Raw genomic sequence first — 20,657 nt, 5'->3', positions numbered from 1 at the left:
TTCATCTTGGTATTCTGGCAAGTTCTTGATGAAGTTTAGACTTTATTTTTCATACTCCAAAAAAGTTCAGGTGAGATTTTGGTTAGGATTACATTATGGTTATAAGTTAACTTATAAGAAATAACATCTTTCCAATCAGTCTTCCCATCCTGTCTATTCAAATGTTTATTCATCCCTTGATTTATTCTTTTAATCAAGATTTAAATCTCCTAGTAAAGTTCTCTGAGACTTTTCTCCATGGAGTTGGAAGATGAATCATCCTTTGTCTGATTATACTGCTCTAAAGATCTACCCCAATGCTCAATGCTCTTGGAGTCCAGGTCCCCACTTGGATACAAAACAAACAAGCATATGCAGAGATGAGGAGGAGAGTGTGTGCCTGAACAGCATTTATTTCCCTAAAATCAGCTCCTCCCCTGCCTTTCTTCCATTTTCTTTCTTTCTTTACTTTTTTTTTTTTTAAGACATCAAGTTGAGTTTCCTTCAACAGCAGAGTCCCGATTAATTAACAAATTGTCGATACAGAAAGGAATATTTCTGATTAAAATAAGCAATGTGTGCCCGGTGTCTTCCATTTGTCCTTCCACAGCCATACTCTGCTGGAAGGCTGGCCTGTACTCACCAGTGGGTTCCCTTGCTCTGGATTCCTCTTGGGCTGAGCCAACGAGGAGCTCTAGCAGAAGACTGGAGAACCTGAAAGAGAGGTCAAGGTATTTATTCCCCTGGTTCACTCCCTGTGAGGTTGGGCTGGCTATGTCCTCCAACTGAAGGGACCTCCTCTCCTTTGGGGGACCTCCCATCCCCTATCTTTTCTGCCTTAGGGGTGCTTCTGTTAATGTTGGTTGCTGCATTAATTCTTGTGGTTCCCTTATCCTGCCCCCCCCCATTTGTAAATATCCTTGATTTATCTTAATTCGAGTGTGCTATTTGTTTCCAGCTGGGACCCTGACTGATGCTCATCATGCCACCACTAGATGTATCAGTAGAAAATTGGAAACTCTTATGTTATATGTCAAAGTGAGAGTTAATGCAAAACAGTAACATTTTTGGAACAGTAGCAATATACAATATTCTGTTAAATGTTAAGTTACCATAAGACCTTATTAAATGGAGAGAACACACCAAACGTTGAGCATATTCAAAACTCTTAATTTCTAAATTGGAACCTTTTAAGAATTTTTCAATTAAATTTCTATTTTTCAAAAATTGGTAGCCATATATGTTAAAACTCCATTGAACAGACTAGTTAGATGTAACACTCCAAGAATGAATGAATCATTCAATTCATGAGTAGAATGAAAAATGAATAGGAATGAGGGGGTGGGAGTGCTGACCTAAGAAAAAGAGGAAATGGAAGAAAAAGGAGATACCCAGAAAATTAGTAAAACAATAAAAGCCAAGTTAAATGGTGTGAGAACCCCACAGTAGCAGGAAAGGCCGACAGACCTTCAAGAAACAAGATGTCTAAGATGCTTGATCAGCTCTCCTCTGTTACCACAAACTTTCCTTCAGCTCTGCTACACACCCTGGGTGGGTGGCATTTGGGGAAGTAAAGGGATTAGGGGAATGTCCAGAGGGTTGACAAGGTACAAAAAAGGGGAGGGGTGGATTTCACATGTAAGAGTTTAAATGTTGTGACAAAATAAAAGTCCGCCAAGCGCTTCAGAGACCCTGGGAGGGACAGACACTAGGTTTCCCACATACACAGGGGAGCAGTTCAGTACACCTTCAGTCACATCTTAAAGGTCAAGTTAGCATGAGGAAGCTGGAGGACTTCGAGAATCCGAAGTAAAAAATTGCCCCCAGCCCAAGTGGTAATAGGGACAAGAGAAATAAAAAGAAACAACTTTGCAGTTGGCCAGAAGGAGTGACAGTGATCCTAATAGAAAAACTGAATTATTTAAAGTGGTGTGTCCCTTAAATGTTATGAGAGTCCTTTTATTCACTTACAATTGCTATTTATAATCCCTGTTTTCAAGGACAGCCTCAGCCTTGGTCTCCTAAAACATTGAGAGAATATACTGTGGAATTAGCAAACTACATGTATGCTTTTATGTCTCCCGATCCCAAACTCTTTCTTTCTTTTTTTTATAAAGTTGTTTGTTTTTTCCCCCCCATAAATTTATTTATTTATTTATTTTTGACTGTGTTGGGTCTTTGTTTCTGCACGCAGGCTTTCTTTAGCTGCACGCAGGCTTTCTTTAGCTGCATCGAGCGGGGGCTACTCTTCATTGTGGTGCGTGGGCTTCTCATTGCAGTGGCTTGTCTTGTTGCGTAGCAAGGGCTCTAGGCACGCAGGCTTCAGTAGTTGTGGCACGCGGGCTCAGTAGCTGTGGCTCTCGGGCTCTAGAGCTCAGGCTCAGTAGTTGTGGCGCACTGGCTTAGTTGCTCTGCGACATGTGGGATCTTCCCTGACCAGGGCTCGAACCCGTGTTCCCTGCATTGGCAGGCGGATTCTTAACCACTGTGCCACCAGGGAAGCCCCCCAAACTCTTTCAAAGGATCAAGATCTTGGGTTGTTGGTTTGTCTGTTTTCGTAATCCTTACCACTGCTAGAAAATTAGAAAGATGACATCAATCCAGAAATTTTGAGAAACTCCTGGAACCAAAAGAAACCCAGTCCAAAATAAATACAAGAGAAAATTCTTGGAGAGTTTTAAGTGCAATTTCAGATAATTCAAACTCAAAATTAACAAATAAAAAGAGGAGGAGGGAGCCCCAGCGCAACATTTTTTTGTTTGTTTTATTGAGGTATAATTGCATAAAATAAAATTCACCATTTTAAGTGTACAATTAGATGAGTCTTGACAAACGTATACAGTCATGAAACCGCTGCCAGAATCATGATGTAGAACTTTTTCATCTTTCCAAAAAGTTCCCTCATGCCCCTTTACAGTCAGTCCTCTCCATTCACTCCTGACCCGTGGCAACCACTGAGGGCCTTCTGCCACTCCAGTTCTACATTTCTAGGTTTTCACATAAATGGAATCACACAGTATGTAGTCACTTGTGTCTGGCATCTTTCGCTTAGCATATGCTTTTGAGATTCATCTTTTTATGGCTTAGAAATTTCCCCTTGTATGAATATACTGCAATTTGATTTTGTCCATTTACCAAGTGATGGATGTTTGGGGCTATCATGAATAAGGCTGCTATATTAAAAAAGAGTCTTTTCATAAACTTATTTCAAATTCATATATCTTCTCTGGTGGAGGGTCTGTTTTGCCCATCTTTTGATACCAAGTTGTTTGTCTTATTACTGAGTTGTAATTCTTTCAATATTCTGGATACAAGGACTTTACCAGATACATGTTTTACAAATATTTTTCTCCCATTCTGCACCTTGCATTTTCATGTCCTTAATGGTGTCTGTAGAAGAGAAAACATTTTCAATCTTGATGAAGTGCAATTTATCATTTTTTTCCTTTTATGATTTACGCTCTTTGTATCTTAAGAAAATTTGCCTTACCCAAGTTCACAAAGATTTTCTCCATTGTATTCTACAGAAGTTTTATAATTTTAGCTCTTAGGTTTATGTCTACATTCCAAGATGACTTTGTATATGATATAAGGTAAAGGCCAAGGGTAGTGTTTTGTTTGTTTTTCCATACAAATATCCATTTGTTCTAGCACTGTTTGTTGCAAAGACTTCTACCCATTGAATTTCCTTGGCATCTTTTTCAAATCAGTTTACTGTATATGTGTGGGTCTATTTCAGGACTCTTGTTTCATTGATCTACATGTATCAATATGCCAATATCACATTGTCTTAATTAATGTGGCTTTTATAATAGTTAAGTCTTAAAATCAAGTAGTTTAAATTGTTTGGCTTTGTTCTTCTTTTCAAGATTATTTTGGCTATTCTGGTTCTTTAAATTTCCATAGGGATTTTAGAATCAAGTCCTTAATAGCTACAAAAAATCCTTCTGGGATTCTGATTAGATTGCATCAAATCAGTAGTTCAGTTTGGGAAGAACTGATATCTCAACAATATTGAATTTTCCAATCCAAGATTATGAACTTTCTGTACATTTAGGTCTTAAGTTTTCAGTGTATAGATCTTGCTTTTTTGTTGTTGTTGTCGTCGTTGTTAAATTTGTGTCTGAGTATTCCAGACTTTTAATACAAAGAGGCATTGTTTTCTAATTTTAATTTCCCATTTTTATATTAAATGTAATTGATTTTATATTTTTAATATTTAATTAATTAATCAATTAATTAATTAGGCTTCACTGGGTCTTAGTTGCGGCACATGGGATCTTTGTTGTGACATGCAGGCTATTTTAGTTGCGGCATGCAGGCTCTTAGTTGTGGCATATGGGAGCTAGTTTACCGACCAGGGATTGAACCAGGGCCCCCTGCATTGGGAGCATGGAGTTTTAACCGCTGGACCACCAGGGAAATCCCTAATTGATTTTAAATTGACTTTGAATCCTAAAACTTGCTAAACTCGTTAATTCTAGAAGCTTTTTTTGGTAAATTCTACAAAGTAGATTTTCTTTTTTAAAGTTTTATTGGTGTATAGTTGATTTACAATGTTGTGTTAGTTTCTGGTATACAGCAAAGTGATTCAGTTATACACATATATATATATTCTTTTTCATATTCTTTTTCGTTATAGGTTATTACAAGATATTGAATAGAGTTCCCTGTACTCTACAGTAGGACTTTATTGCTTATCTGTTTTATATATAGTAGTTTGTATCTGCTAATCCCAAACCCCTAATTTATCCCTCCCCCCCACCCCCACTTTCCCCTTTGGTAACCGTAAGTTTGTTCTCTATGTCTGCGAGTCAAAGTTGATTTTCTACAAAAACCATCAATCACGTCATCCAAGAATAAAGAGGCTTACTTTATTCTTTCCAATATGCCTTTTGTTTCTTTTTCTTGCCATATTACACTAACTAGGACTTTCAGAACTATATTGAATAGAAGTGGTGAAAGCAGATATCCTTGCCTTGTTTCTTTTTTTTTTGCGGTATGTGGGCCTCTCACTGCTGTGGCCTCTCCCGCCGCGGAGCACAGGCTCCAGACGCGCAGGCCCAGCGGCCATGGCTCACGGACCCAGCTGCTCCGCGGCATGTGGGATCCTCCCAGACTGGAGCACGAACCCGTGTCCCCTGCATCGGCAGGCGGACTCCCAACCACTGCGCTTGTTTCTAATCTTATGGGGAAAGCATTAATTTTTTACTATAAAGTCAGATGGTGGCAATAGTTTTTTCCAAATGTCCTTTATCAGGTTGAAGAAGTTTCTTCTTTTGCTACTTTGATAAGAGATTTTTTTTTAATCATGAATCATCATTGAATTTTGTCAAATACTTCTTCAGTCTGTATGAAGATCATATAATTTCTCTTTTTTAGTCTATTATTAAGAAGATTAATTACATTAATGATTTTTGAATGCTAAACTAACCTTGCATTACTGGGATAAATCTCACCCAGTCGTGATGTTTTGTCTTTTTTATATAGTGCTAATGTCAGATTTGCTATTTTTTAAAAAGATTTTTGTGAATATGTTCATGAGTGCTATTGTTCTGCAGTTTTGTTTTCTTATAATATCTTTGTTTTAGTATCAGGATAATACTAACCTCTTTATTTAAAAGCTGGGAAATGTTCTCTCATATTTTTTTGAGGAGTTTACATAGAATTGCTATTGTTTCATAAATGTTTGGTAAACAGTGAAGCTGAGATGGCCTGGAATTTACTTTGAGGGAAAAATTTTCACTTTGAATTAAATTATTAAACTTTGTAATAGTTATAGGATTATTTATCTATTTTTTTAACATATTTATTGGAGTATAATTGCTTTACAATGGTGTGTTAGTTTCTGCTTTATAACAAAGTGAATCAGTTATACATATACATATGTTCCCATATCTCTTCCCTCTTGCGTCTCCCTCCCTCCTACCCTTTATTTATTTCTTCTTGAATGAACTTTGGTGGTTTGTACATAATCTTCCCTTATTATTGTTTAGTGTTTGTAGGATCTGTAGTGCTGCCTCCACTTTTATTTGTAATCTTGGTAATTTGTGTCCTCTCCGTTGTTTTTCCTCATTAGTCTGGCTAGTGGTTTATCTATTTTAGTGATTTGTCTCAAAGAACTAGCTTTTGGTTTCATTGATTTGCTCTATATGCATGTATTTATGTGTGTGTATGTGTGCATGTGTGCACGATCACCCATGTGCATGTGTGTTCTGTTTCACTGATTTCCTATCTTCACTTATTTCATCCTTTTGGGTTTTATTTGCTCTGTCATTTTGGAGTTTACTCTTCTTTTTCTAGCTTTTTTTAAGGTGGAAGTTCAGATCATTGATTTGAGACTTTCCTTCTTTTCTAATACATCTAATGTTATAAATTTCCGTTTAAATACTACTTTAACTGCATTCCACATATTTTGATATGTTCTTACCATATCAAAATATTTTCTAATTTCCCTTCTGAGTTCTTTTTTGACTTGTGGCTTATTTATATGTTTGCTATTTAATTGTTAATTATTTGGGTATTTTCCAGAAATCTCTCTCTTATTCTAGTTTATTTCTGTTTTGGCCAGAGAACATATTTTGTATAATTTCAATCCTCTCAAATGTATACCTGTATTAAAACTCTTATTTTATGGCCCAGAATATGTTCTACCTTGATGTATGTTCTGTTTGTACTTGAAAATAATATGCATCCTGCTTTTGTCAGCTAGAGTGTTCTAGAAATGTCAGTTTGGTCAAATTAATTGATAGTATTGCTCAGTCTTCTATATTTTTGTTGCTTTTCTGTTGGCTTTTCCTATCAATTACTGAAAGAGGAATGTTGAAATCCTCAACTATAATTGTAGATTTTTCTGTTTCTCCTTTTAATTCTATCTTTTTTGTTTCATGTGTAACTCTTATTAGGTGCATATACATTTATGATTATTGTGTCACAGGACAAATTGACTCCTTTATCATTATTAAATATTTCCCTTTATCCTTGGTAATATTCCTTTGCATAGATCCAGATTTCTTCTGATATCATTTTCCTTCTCCATGAAGTGCTTCCTTTAATATTTCTTCTTGCACAGGTATGATAGTACTGCATTTTAAAAGTTTTTATTTGACTTCCTTTTTGAAATGTTTTAGTTCAGTTAAGAATTCTAGGTTGACAGGGTTTTTTTTTTTCCCTTTAGTACTTTATAGATGTCTCTTCACTGTCTTCTAACTTGCATTATTCCTGACAAAAAGTCTTCTGTTGTCCTCAATTTTATTTCTTTAAATGTAGAGTGTCTTTTTTTTTTTTTCCAGAATGTTTTAAAAGTAGTCTTTTATTCCTGGTTTTCAGCAATTTATGATGTACCTTCACGTGACTTTCTTAAAGGTTATTCTACTTAGAGTTTAAGATGCTTGATTCAGTGGATTATAGTTTTCATCAAAGTTGGGAATTTGGGGCCATTATTTTTCAATTTGTTTTCTGTATTCACTTCTGGACCTCTACGTGTCTATTGGGCCATTTACTATTGTCTCACAGGTCAGTGATGCTCTCTTCTATTCTTTTTCTGTTTAATCCTTCTTTTTGCTTCATTATGGATACTTTCTTTTACTCTGTCGTCATATTCACTAATCTTTTCTTTTGAAGTGTCTTTTCTGCTTATAATCCCATACAGTGTATTTTTTTAATCTTAGAAATTGTAGCTTTCGTATTTTTCTTTTTTGTATCTTTCATACCTCTCCTCTTTATGCTTGTGGTTTCCATCTTGAAGGTCCTTGTCTGAATTTTAGGACTGTTGGGTCTGTTTCTATTCATTGACCTTTATCTTGTTCATGGGCTATATATTCCCGCTTTTATATATGCCTAGTAAATTTGATTGGATGCTGGACACTATAAATTGTAATTTTTGTTGCTAGAATTTGGAGGGGGGCATTCCTTTAAATAATGTTGAATTTTGATTCATGTACACTTTCTACCCTGGCTCATGGGGACAGGAACTATTTTAAGCCCTGTGGAAACTCCAGGTATTATTTTGTCTAGTCTTAACTTGGAATCAGTTGAATCCTTCCAAGTTTTGCATTCAAGTTCTGTTAGATCCAAAACAATCTTTAGTCTTAGGAGACTTTTTCTGCCAGTAAGGCAATACCCCGTTGAGGGTTCTACCTGATGCCCCATGTATTACTAAATCTTCTCACTCTGGCTGGCAGGAATAGGTACCATTCCCTACCTTGTGCAACCTCCAGTAATTTTTTTGCCTATTCCTTTCTGGTGACTTTCCTCAAATTTGAATAATTTCCTCTAATTCATGTGCATATGCACACTCAGCCAAAGATTAGAAGAGATCCTTCTGTTTTCTGCCTCTAAAATTACAGCCACATTGGCCTCCTCAAACACTAATATTAGTCTTCTCAAGTCAGTAACGCTGCTAGGCTCAGTTTGGGACCCCCCTTTCCAGTAGCCTCCAGCCTCCAGACAGTAAGCTGGTGCAACTGTAGGGTGCTTTGTTTTTCTTCTCTCCAAGATCACAGTTCTGCTCTCCTGTGGTCCAGTGTCTGAAGTCCTTTCTTCCAAATATTTTAACTGGTTTTCTAGCTGTGTAAGATGGGAGTATAAATCCTGTCCCTTTTACTTTATTTTTCCTAGAAGTAATGGGGCTATTAATTATAGGGATTTGGATGGGGGGTGTGGTCAGCATTTGGAATAGCTGGGTAGCCAGGCCTCTCCCTGTATGATAAACTGATCCAGTCAGTAAGCTGGAATATTAAACCAAAGGATATGCCCAGAACTCAACAAAGAGTCAAAAAAATTGTGGATTTTTTGTTTTTGTTTAAGTTAAAGCATGGGTGACAGATTCAGATTTGAACTTAACAAACCAACGTAAGTTCCAGATGAAGAGGAAGAACCAATGAAAGGAACAGTAGAGAAAACTTTCCAGAGCAATACATTGCTTCTGGCTTGAAAGAATCCATCAGTTGTAGAGTAAGATTAATACTTAAGTTCATCCTAAACATATATTAGTAATATTTTTAAACCATAAAGAGAAAATCCAAACATCTTCCAGAGAGTGGAAAAAAAACCCAAAACTCAGCGTATTCTTTAAAGAATGAGACTTAACATTACTTTAAAAAGTATTCATTTGAACTAAGAATTCTATACAATAAAATCCTTCAGATCTGAAAGAAAAAGACATCTTCAGAACACAAAGTACTCGGAATATATCACCCAGGCCAGAGACCCATTCTGAAAAAAATAAATTGAGCATATATTCCAGCCACACACCCCCAACCCCCAAAATCAAGAAAGCAAAAAATAGGGGTGAACAAATAGGTAACACAATTAAGTGTTAATAAGTGTTGATCCATATGTAAAATTATCTCTATCTAAATGGCAAAGTGGGTAGGACAGGGAAAAGAAGGGCTATTTCCTATTAACATCCGAATTTCAGACTTCCCTTGGAAAATGTGAAGATGCAGCAATCCGGGCTCTAATTCCCACAGGGCCACAATCAGCTGGAGCTAACTGGCTGCCCCTTAGCTGCAGTGGCTGCCTCTTGCCTCACGCCCCGCCCACACACACACCTTTGCTTCTTGGTGTCCACGCAGCCTCTGTAGGCGTTTGAGTTAACCATCTCAGTCTTTAGCCAAAGGAATTCATTCAACGGGGTTTGCATCCTTGAGCAGCAGAGGTGACCTGGGTATCCCTGAAAACATCCTTGCCATACCAACAGGAACATATATTAATGGAATATCTATACAGCACTGCTTCCCAAACATTTCATTTTCAAAGCAGTCCCCAGAAGTAGGAACTGAAAGGTGGCCTGCTGTACTACAAGGCAAGGGGTCAGTGACCCCCGCCCCCCCCAAATGGTATAAAAACTTACATGTGCACGTTGGAGGGGGCGGTGTCCATAGCCTTCACCATGCTGTCAGAGGGATCCTATAGCTCTGAACCCCAGAGTCCCTGCAACCCAGAGGACAGAGCCCTGGGTTTTTAGCTAGAACTCTCAGCCACTTAACTAGCTTTGTGGCCTTGGGCAAGTATCTTAAACCAATCTCTCCAAATCCCCATTCCTTCACCAATAAAATGGACATGACCTACCTACTTTGTAGAGTTGGGCGGATAAGAGGTCATGTATTTAAAGCACTCTGCATCAGCAAGGGTGTAATAAATCGTGACCCGCCTCTTAATTTATCAGGTGGTAAACAAGCTGAGGTTACTTAAAAGACCCTTAGGATCTTCTAGCCCAAGGCTATCCTGGCTGACCTTACGACTGAGGGCAGGCGCTGAGCTGACCTGAATCTGCTGCTAGGCGATCTCACTCTGACCGGACTCGCACTCTCGGGCTCGCACTCTCCGGCACCGCTCCCGGTAAGGTCACGTTGCGTGTTTCTGGTCTGGGCGGAGCAAGGTCCTGCGGGGTTGCCGACGCGGAGCGAGGTGGGTGGAGAACCCGAACGAGTCCGCCTGTGGTGCAGCTCCCCCAGTATGGGCGGAAACTTGGCGCGAAAAACGTGGGAGTCATGGGACCCTGAACTGGGCTGGCCACTCCAGTCGGGCCAAGTTCACCGAGTTCGCCAAGTTCTCGAGCGCGGCCAATCAGCGCCCACCGCGCCGGGCTCTGCACACGCGCGCGCGCACACGCACACACACCCGCCCGGCTCTGCACGCGTGCGCGCGCGCGCGCACACACACACACACACACACCCGCCTCGGTGCAGAGGGTGTCCCGCAGAGTTGGCAGCCCCGGGGTGCGGGCGACATGGTGCGCGGCAGGATCTCTCGGCTCTCGGTCCGCGACGTGCGCTTCCCCACGTCGCTCGGGGGCCACGGCTCGGACGCTATGGTAAGCGCTGCCTGACCGCCGGTGCCCTCCCGCCCCTCCGACGCTGGGCCCTTTAGGCTCGGGGCACCCCACAGGCCCCAGGAAGGTTCCCAACCTTGGAACCGTTGCTTTTGTAAGTGGAGAGGTCGGGAAGGGGAATGAAGGTATCTAGAGACTCTCCACCCTCCTAGGTTTTTTTCTTTTTTCTTACTGTTCCTTTCTTTGCTGACATTTAGTATTTCCTGTTTTTACATTTACAATTCTCATTTTGCTGGAAATGCGAATCGTATTTGCAAAACGATGTTGTTAGGTTCCCACCAGTGAAACTCTAAAACACAGCGCTAGCTTCTCAACCAGAAGGAGACCAGGAAGACCCGGGCAGGGTGTTAGGTGGTGATCCTGCTTCCGCCACAGCTTGCTGTGTGACCTGGGAAAGCTCCTAACCCAAGAGGCCCATCTGCGAAGTGAAGGAGTCACAGTCTGGCTGGAAAACCAGACAAACAAACTCGCAGTAACTGGGTCGTGTAAGAGGGGGCTCTCATGAAATTACCTGAAAACATGATTATAGAGGATGTGTCACATAAAGAGTTAAGTAGATGTCAGCCTTTGGAGATGCAGTAAAGTAAGCACTGAAGGGCATTTTTGCTCCCTGAGAGTGTTAGCGGGACAGCCCACGCCGCCACCACCTTCTAGTGCAGTGGTTCCCAAATATGAGTCCTGTGCAGGGTGTTCTCCAGGCCTGTCCCCACTGGATCCTCACTGCCCCTCCCGGCCCACTCACACATGGCACACTGGAAAAACAAAGTTGCAGGGTATGTAATGAATGTGTGAAACATCCGTGTTAGGATAATGATTATCTGTTACTTGTATGGAGGGAGGGGAATTGGGTACCCAAGGACTTTCATTCACACTGTAAAGTTTTGCCTCTTAAGCTGGGTGGAGGGCACCCTGATGTGTATTACATTCCCTATGCTCTTTGTGTACCTGAAATGACCTTTTGTTAGAAAGTTTTAAAGTTACTTAAAAGAATGTCCTTTATTCTGAGATTAGGTTCTTCCTGCTTTTAAAAACCCTTATTTGTCCTTTCTTATATGATGTTATGGTAAATGACAAAAAACACCCACTGGGCAATCCTTTGTGGATCTCCAAACAAATATTTGAAATTTTACTGACTTGTAAAATTCAAATACCTGATCATGTGCTATCGCCTCTGCCCCTCTGAGGTGTAGCAGCTGTGGGGAAACCACACAATCTCTCCAGGCCTGGGTTTTCTCATCTGTAAAATGGGTGTAACAGTGTCTGCTTTATACATGTAAATGAGATGTGTGTAGAGAACCTGACACAGAGAAGGCTGGCAATAACTGTGGCTGTAATTACTGTTTACATATGAAGAAACTGAAGCAGAAGAGTGCTGACCTCCATTTTTCTCTTCTTTGAATTTGTGAAGTGTTAAGGTTGCTGGCTTACTGTGGAATAACTTAGGAAATGGAATTTGTCTCTGGCCTGAGTGGTTTATGACCTCTGGGTCAGGAGAGATTATTATCTGACAGCTGTATTGCAAGCTCATAACTACTGAAGTATTATCTCCCAGAGATATGGTGTGTGTTGTATGCTGATTTCCAAGTGCCTTCCTTTTAATTAATTAATTAATTTATTTATTTATTTGGCCACCCCGAGGCATGCAGGATCTTAGGAGATCTAACTCGTGCCCCCTGCAGTGGAAGCGCAGAGTCCTAACCACTGGGCCACCAGGGAACTCCCCCCAAGTGCCTTCTTAATCGCAAGTCTGCTTGTCAGTCCTCAGCAGTACTGCAATGACTGAGGATTGCTCCCCGCACCCTCACTGCACGCAGCACTCAGCAGTTCAGCTCCCTTAGCACTTAGCAGCAGAGCGAGTCTTCCTGATCACAAGTAGGGTATTTTCATGAAGGAGCCCTGAAACTGTTCCCCATATTTGTTCAAGCAGTGGGTTCCAGTTACGATTTCTTACCAGCCTTTTAAGAAACGTGGAGCCCTCGGGCCTGCAGTGCTCTTACCAGCACTTATGCAGGAGCTAACTACGGTTCCAGAGAGCCCAGCTCTAGCTGAGCCTGCCACTTCCCAGCCCGACTTTTTTTTTTCTTTTCCATTATGGTTTATATTAGATATTGAATGTAGTTCCTTCTGCTATACAGTAAATACTTCTTGTTTATCTATTTTATATATAGTAGTTTGTATATGTTAATTCTAAACTCCTAATTTATCCTTACCTGCCTTCTCCTTTGGTAAGCATAAGTTTGTTGTCTATGTCTGTGACTCTGTTTCTGTTTTGTAAAGTCCATTTGTGTGTCATATTTTAGATTCCACATAAAAGTGATATCATATGGTATTTGTCTTTCTCTGTCTGACTGACTTCACTTAGTGTGATAATCTCTAGGTCCGTCCATGTTGCTGCAAATGACATTACTTCATTCTTTTTTTTACAGCCGAGTAATATTCCATTGTATATATGTACCACATCTTCTTTATCCATTCATCTGTCAATGGACACTTAGGTTGCTTCCATGTCTTGTCCCAGCCATACTTTTCCTCTCCATTCCCCGTTGTCTGCTGAGCTCCCTGGAGCTGCTGTCCAGACCACTCTCTCCCGCCTCTGCCACCCAGTCCTGTGCCACTGTGTCGCCACAAAGACTGAAGACTAATGCGCCCTTGGCCCCATCTCTGCACATCAGCCTCCAGCCATCCCTCTCATCTTTCCCTTTATTCTGTAAGGCATGTCCTTCTCCAGAACTGATTTATGCCTGTGTCCCCATGCCCACCTTTTCTGACTGCCAGGGCCTGTTCCCTTTTCATTTTAAGTCTCTCCTTTTCTAGTGGCCCCTCTCCATCCCACATGGACAGGGCTTCGCACTTTGGAATAGTCTTTACTTGGCCTCTCCACCCCCTTTCTGTCCCTTCCCCACCGAACCCTAGATTACTGGTCCATGCCTGTTGCCTCCATCCGTTCATCTACTTCCTCCTTAACCTGAAGTCGACCTGTGTCTCCTTCCTTCTCTTGGAACTGCCCTTTCTATTTCTGCTTCCAGTGTCCTTCACCCTGGTCTATATTTCTTGCTGTCTGCTGCCCACCCCTTCCTCGCTGACCACTTGCCTCTCTGGCTGCTCCTTCCTATACTCATCCCCTTCTTCCCTCTCAAGGCTCAGGCCTCAATGCCTTTCCTGTCTCATCACACACTCCCATTAAGACCCCCTCTGTGTTCATGGCTTCAGTGACCACTTTTATGCCAAAGACTCCCAGATCTCATTCCTGGATCTTCACTCTCACCTCAAGTCCAACTGCCATCCTTCAGGAGGACATTCCTTTTGTCCATTCAGAGCTCCTGTGTTTCCTTTGGGGAACATGAACAGTTCCCTCTGATGGGAACTCTTTTTGGTGTTTTCTGTTCTTACGTGACGTCATTCCCGGGTTTATTTGGGGATTTCTCACATTTGCGGATTTGGGGGGATCATTTCCCCTCCAGCACACAGACCCTGATTACTCAGCTGCCTATGTTGTCTTGGAGACCGATGCGGAAGATGGACTCAAGGGCTACGGAATCACCTTCACTCTGGGGAAAGGCACTGAAGTTGGTGAGTTGAACATCCCTTGAGGTTCCAGAATGCTTAAGTTTCATTTACATTCCAGTTCTGACCTTATTTTCCTCCGTATTTACACTGCTTGAAGTGAGTAAAAACAATGTTTAATGGTTTATTTCATTGGGATAAATTTTTAAATAGCAGATTTTGGCTTCTCTCCTTGTAGTCATCCATAGACTACAGGTGAATCCTTGAATCTCAGCCGATCTCTGTGCAGAGCTTTGAGGACCTGAACTGTGTGAGTGAGTGAGGGACATGACGTAGGCAGGCATGCATTCACAGAACAAGGCTTATTGTTGTGTGCACAGAGCCTACTTGCTTTTCTGAATATTCCACACTGAGTTGGTTTCAAGTTCACTGCTCTTCTGGGCAGAAAAGGCTGTAGGTCCTGCCCAGTTTCAGAACTCTCATCTGGAAGAGCAGATAGTGAAGAATGCACATTGAACCGTGAGTAAGCCTGTCTTTTCTCAGAGCTGGACGAGGGCTCAGCAGTCTTGAGAGTCCACATTTTTGGAGATAAGGAAACTGAGGCCCAGACAGCTGCTCGGTTAGTCCTGACTGCCCGAAGTGCTTTCTCTCCAGAATATTTACATACAAATTATTTGCTTGTTTTTTTTTAAATGCATAATTGTTTTTTTTAATGCACGCACAGTGTACAAAATTCAATATGTACAAAAAGAAGACCTCTGACAGATCAATTTCAATGGCTCATTAGGAGCTGAAGCCGAATTATGATAGGTTGAAGGGTGAGGGTCCAGGAAGGGAGGAAATAGATTCTCTAACTTTGGTGGTGATGCGATACCTCCCTCATGGATAGTTGTACTGTCAGCCCTTGCCTAGTTGTAGAAGAAAACTCTTGACCCACCGAACGATTTTAGTATCATCGAGCAGATAAAAGGTGTGTGTGTGTGTGTATATGTATGTGTGTGTGTGTGTGTATGTGTATGTGTGTGTGTGTGTGTGTGTGTGTGTGTGTGTGTGTGTGTGTGTGTAGGACAAGGGAACCTTTCTTGAGCGTTATGTGGATGCCATCAGGCTCTTCCAGCTCCTCCCAGGGCTGCCGTCCAGTCATCCGTCAGCTGGGCCTTCCGCAGACACCTCCTGTGTGCTAGGCGCTCTGCCAGGCACTGCAGAAATGACTTTACAAACAAAGAGAGAGAAAGGGGACAGAGTCCCACGTACAAGGAGAAGGAAATCACGAACTTCTCAGGGAGACAGACATAAAAGAATCAATAGTGCAGTGCGAGAAGGACTATTTTTTTTTTTTTTTTGAGTACAAGCTACACGGAAAGTTTAGTTCATTGTCCAGGAGGGTCAGGACGGCTTCAGAGCAATGGTGAGGTTTTGAGATGAGCCTTGAGGGGTAACTAGGAATTGGCTGGGCAGAAGGAGGCACCTCGGCAATGATTCCCTGACCCTCTCCCCCTAAGTCAACCATTCACTGTTGATGTTTTCTCCCAGGCAGTGACCGCTGACCCCCACAGGTTGCTGAGCTGTGTATCAGCTTCTCCTGCAACTTTAATTCTCTGGTGTAAGTTGAACACTTTATGAAGCTGCTTTCTCCAGCCATACAGGGCGGCCCCCAAAGTTTGTACAAAACTCAGCAGGCTTACAAGATGTGTTCTGGGACAAGCCATGAGAACCAATCTCTGTTAACAGCCAGGACCTGGAACTGGGCCCGCAGTGGAGGGACGCTGCACTGTCACGTGGTCCCTGGGACAGATGTGTTGCTGAGTTCACTGTGTGGGGACCTCCCTGACCCCTCCCCTCCCCTCCCCACACTGTCCCAATGGATGCCTCGAGCAGGAGAAATCAATTTCCATCTCTCTCTGCCTGGAACAAATGGCTCTTTTGTGGTGATGGAGGTGGCTTCCGCCTGTTTCAGACCACAGCATGACGGAACCCATTTTAATTTTAACCTTGTTGCATTTTTCACTGCCACTGCCGTCTCACTGAACGTGTTACGTGGTGTTCAAATTAAAGTTGAAAAAAATTCCATTAGCTCATCACGGTTCTTCTGCAGCCTTTATCAGCCTACTTACCTAATCATCTTTTATGATCCAAGAAAACAGAAAGAAAACAATGCTTTCCTCATTACTGTGAAGAAAGCGCCTATATGTGAGAGAGCGGGGAAGTTATGGTTGATTTTTTATGTATAAATGAGACCAATATAGTTTCTTTTAATAGGAAAAGAAAAAGAGATGAAAAAAGCATAATTTTTAAAGAGAAAAGATGGCCATAAGCGTTCTTGCCAGCATGAGAGCTCAGACCCACGGTCCTCCATAGCCTTTACTGACTTGTCCCTCCTGGGCAGGAGGTCCCAGGAAGTGAGTCCTGGACAGATGTAGTCACAGGAGAGAACCCTGACCTCAGTCAGCACGGAGCTGCCTTCAAGGCCGAGTGTTTCCAGACGGATTTCCCACCCATCGCTTCAGACGTGCACACCTGAAGCAGACTGTTCTCCACACTGGAGTCAGACCACCACCGCCCAAATTTCTGTGGAAGGCACCAAATTTTAGTAAACTTCCTGCAGTGGCCTCAGTTTGAGCAAGGAGAATCCACATCCTCTAGATGAATGCATTAGTGTTGCTTGCGCTTCTCTTAGAACTGTGAAAGATGAGCCCATCCTTAACATTTGTTAAATGTGTTTGCTTTGTGATGCGAACAGTCCATGGTTTTCAGCAACCATCTCAGTAGAACAGAGGTTTAATGCAGATAATGATACGGACTCTCTGAGTCGCTGACTTATTCATCAGATGTCTTTAATCCAAGAGCACCAACCATCAAGGAGTGAGGAGCACTCTGTCTTCTCACAGTTCTAGGGACTGAGCACCTGAACTGGAATCAGTCTGCATTCCATTAACAAAAGCCCTAGAGAACACAAAAAGTGTGGATCAGCCCTAAATGCTGTATGTGAGAGCCAGTGCGAATCATCTGAGGGCTGCGTCACACAGAGACCAAGCAGATCCTAAGAACATGTTTTAAATACTTTCAAAACATCTTTCTCCTAAGATCTGACTGATAGTAAAACTGTGCCTCTACAACTATCCTGTGAAATGATGTGAGAATTTTAATATTGAAGCAGTGGCTATACCAAACAAAAGTCGATCAAAATTTTTTATAAGAAATTCATTGCTTTAGGGCTAAGTTGATGACTTGGTTTGATTATTTTGGCCTTTTTTTACACATAGACTGAGTGTTTTATAGACTGAGCAAAGGATAGAAGGATCTTTCCCATACAGTTTGTTACTTTACTTGTTCATCTGAAATAACACAATAAAGTCTTTTTTAAGTAGAACACCAAAAATAAGTAATTGATGGTAATGCTGACCCAAATGAAGATTAACTTTGAAATTAGTTATGAAAAATGTAGTCTATCACAAGTCAATGGTAAGAAATTTAATGTTTATGAAAAGTGTTTTCATGTAGTTTAACATTTTACATGTAAGTATTAAGCCATTTGCAAATTCATTTCATTTTTAATAGAGTTATGCTGTGAATTCAAGATACTTTCTATACTTGAGAATGATGAAAAGGCATTTTTTTAAAAAATTCTATAAGTCAGAGTCTTATTCCTTAGGAACAATGAATTAGCAAGGTTTGGTTTTGAAGCTGACATATGGACACTTTACAAAGTGAACAGGAAAATGATTTGGGAACATGATTTAAACTTTCAGATCTATGGCTCTGTCAATCAAAATGGGTTTGCTCTTTTCAGAAATTAAGCTCAGTATATAGATTAACAGTCGTTCTATTGTGTGCTGTTAGTTATGACAACCATAGAAGACATATTTGGGGCAATTTTTAAAGGCATGTACCTTTTGTATTTAAAATTATTTTCATTAATGCCCACATTAGATTGTTTGTGGTGCTTGCGTGTCTTAATTTATTTACACCAAAACTAAACAAGAATTAAATCTCCTTTAATAGTTGTCTGTGCTGTGAATGCCCTGGCCCCCCACCTGCTTAACAAGGACCTCAGGGACATTGTTGGTAATTTCAGAGGCTTCTACAGACAGCTCACGAGCGACAGCCAGCTCAGATGGGTAAGGCACCTGTTTTGTAAAACACTTCTATAAATAACTCAGGTCTCATGTCCTTTGATTGCAGCATTTGTGAAAATAGAGACAGGTTTACAATTTTAAGGTAAAACATTTTATTCAGATAAATTAGGGCTTGAACCATTTGGACAATCAGTATTTTGAGGTAATCTGTTCCTTTCTGTAAGACTTGAATCTGGACATACTTGGGTCCTGAGAGCTATCTCTGCCCTTATGGACCTCATCTCTGTTCCCTGGATGGGGAGAAGTGGTCTAGACTCTCTAGAGGATAAAGTGCTGAATGGGCAACTTTTTTTTTTTTTTTTTTGTGGTACGCGGGCCTCTCACTGTTGTGGCCTCTCCCGTTGTGGAGCACAGGCTCCGGACGCGCAGGCTCAGTGGCCATGGCTCACGGGCCCAGCTGCTCCGCGGCATGTGGGATCTTCCCGGACCAGGACACGAACCCGTGTCCCCTGCATCGGCAGGTGAACTCTCAACCATGGCGCCACCAGGGAAGCCCGTGGGCAACCATTTTAAGGGAGACATAATGTGAGTAGAATTGAAGTTGTGGGAGGCACTTATTAAGGACAAACATAAGAGAAGAACAAAGGTTAAGAAGAGAAAGACCAGAGCACCTTTATGTGTATAGGGCTATATTTGAACCCTAAGTTCAAAGCATGAAGAAAATGAGGTTCTAGAGAGAGGATTTTATCACAGTAAGGTCAGTCTAGCAGCAGAGACCCTGCCGATGTCTCCCGACATCAGCTCTGTCTTTTCCTAAGTGCTCAGTCTCCTGTCCATGCACAGAGAAAGGCATATTGTCCACATTGCCTCGAATTTCATTCTTAACTTCTGCCAACCAAGTGAAACTTGCTTTTAAAGCATCCCCTCGAAGGAGTTCCCACTGGTCGAATCTGGGATAATTCAAGCATCAAGAGAAATGTGGTGATGTGTACAAGTCACTGAATAACCTAAGACTCCATGAGTCTGTTCAGATAGCAAACAACCAACCAACAAGGGAAACTTTGTCATTACAATCGAATACACACTAATATAACAGGAATGGTAACATTAGAAAACCACCATATTACAACCATACCTGTAATTGACTGAGGCAAGAATCACCAATGGATGCTAAAACTTGGGGGCAATATTAATCTCCTTACTTAGAAAGGGAAATGGTAACCACACAGTGGGGAAGCCTAAAGGATATTGCCTTACCCAAGTGCTAAAAGATAATAGCCCTAACAAAAAAATGTGGTGGCAACGTTGCAATCTAATCATGATGGGGCTGCAGACCAACCCAGATGGAGGAACATTGTGTAAGTCAACTGGCCTGTACTCTTTGAGAATATTGATATCATTTTTAAAAAGAAGAAAATTTGCTCCAGATAAAGAGAGACTAAAGTGAAATGTCAGCTAAATCTAATATGTGAATACAAGAAAGTACATTATTGGGATAGTTGGTGAAATTTGATTATGGACTGTCTTTGTAGGTAATAGTATTCTATCAATGTTATATTCCCTGAATTTGATCCTTGTTCTATGGTCATGTAAGAGAATGTCCTTGTATTTAGGAGCTACATTCTGAAGTATTTAGGGTTAAAGGGGCATGATATTTGCAACTTACTCTCAAATTACTCAGTAAAATAAGTTTATATTATATATTTTATTTTTCTGTACATATGTGTTTATATGTATATACAAAGAGAGAGACAGAGAAATATATAGGAGTTCTTTGTACTATTCTTGCAAATCTTCTATAGGTTAGAAACTATTGAAAAATAGCTTACCCTCTAAGTGAGTTTCCATCGCTGCCTTTTAATTCATGAAACATGTCCCTGGCTAGAAGACCTAAATATCTTTTTCTTTTCTAAGAAGTGCTGGTGTGTTTTGCTTCCTAACCAGATCGGTCCCGAGAAGGGTGTGGTGCATCTGGCCACATCGGCCGTTCTCAATGCCGTGTGGGACCTGTGGGCCAAGCAGGAGGGAAAGGTAATCCTCCAGGCAGCACCTCTGTGACCCTGCAGCACAAACACTTCCTCTACGAGCAAAGGCAAACGCACAGCAGGCTCCCAAGTGACATATGGAGAATTGTTCGATTATTCGTCTCCGCTGAGAGGTACTGGCCACAGTCAGGTTGTTGTTGGAGTAGGTTAGAAAGGGCTGAGCAAGAAGGGGTGGCAGAGGCGAGGGGCTGGGAGGCAGGTGTTAGTCTGATAGTG

General features: G+C 41.3%; 1 protein-coding gene and 1 long non-coding RNA gene across 3 annotated transcripts in view; one reads left to right on the top strand and one right to left on the bottom strand.

Moving 5' to 3' along the window:
• Nucleotides 1-9,574, bottom strand: part of LOC132503879 (uncharacterized) — a 43,694-nt gene extending 34,120 nt beyond the window's left edge. The window contains exons 1-2 of the long non-coding RNA XR_009534658.1: nucleotides 9,534-9,574; nucleotides 623-693 (exon numbers count right to left, since the gene is read on the bottom strand). This is a non-coding gene — a long non-coding RNA (uncharacterized LOC132503879). The remainder of the gene's footprint in view (nucleotides 1-622; nucleotides 694-9,533) is intronic.
• A 1,097-nt stretch (nucleotides 9,575-10,671) lies between these two features.
• Nucleotides 10,672-20,657, top strand: part of ENOSF1 (enolase superfamily member 1) — a 22,063-nt gene continuing 12,077 nt past the window's right edge. For both annotated transcript variants that reach the window (XM_060170550.1, XM_060170549.1), the window contains exons 1-4: nucleotides 10,672-10,798; nucleotides 14,278-14,386; nucleotides 18,323-18,438; nucleotides 20,341-20,427. In XM_060170550.1, the coding sequence (XP_060026533.1) occupies nucleotides 10,715-10,798; nucleotides 14,278-14,386; nucleotides 18,323-18,438; nucleotides 20,341-20,427 (396 nt within the window). In that variant the 5' untranslated portion in view covers nucleotides 10,672-10,714. The remainder of the gene's footprint in view (nucleotides 10,799-14,277; nucleotides 14,387-18,322; nucleotides 18,439-20,340; nucleotides 20,428-20,657) is intronic.

This window comes from Lagenorhynchus albirostris, chromosome 14, assembly GCF_949774975.1.
Source record: "Lagenorhynchus albirostris chromosome 14, mLagAlb1.1, whole genome shotgun sequence".
Taxonomy (NCBI): Eukaryota; Metazoa; Chordata; class Mammalia; order Artiodactyla; family Delphinidae; genus Lagenorhynchus; species Lagenorhynchus albirostris.
The sequence above is the reverse complement of the archived record's forward strand: the minus strand, read 5'-3'. Positions and strand labels throughout refer to the sequence as shown.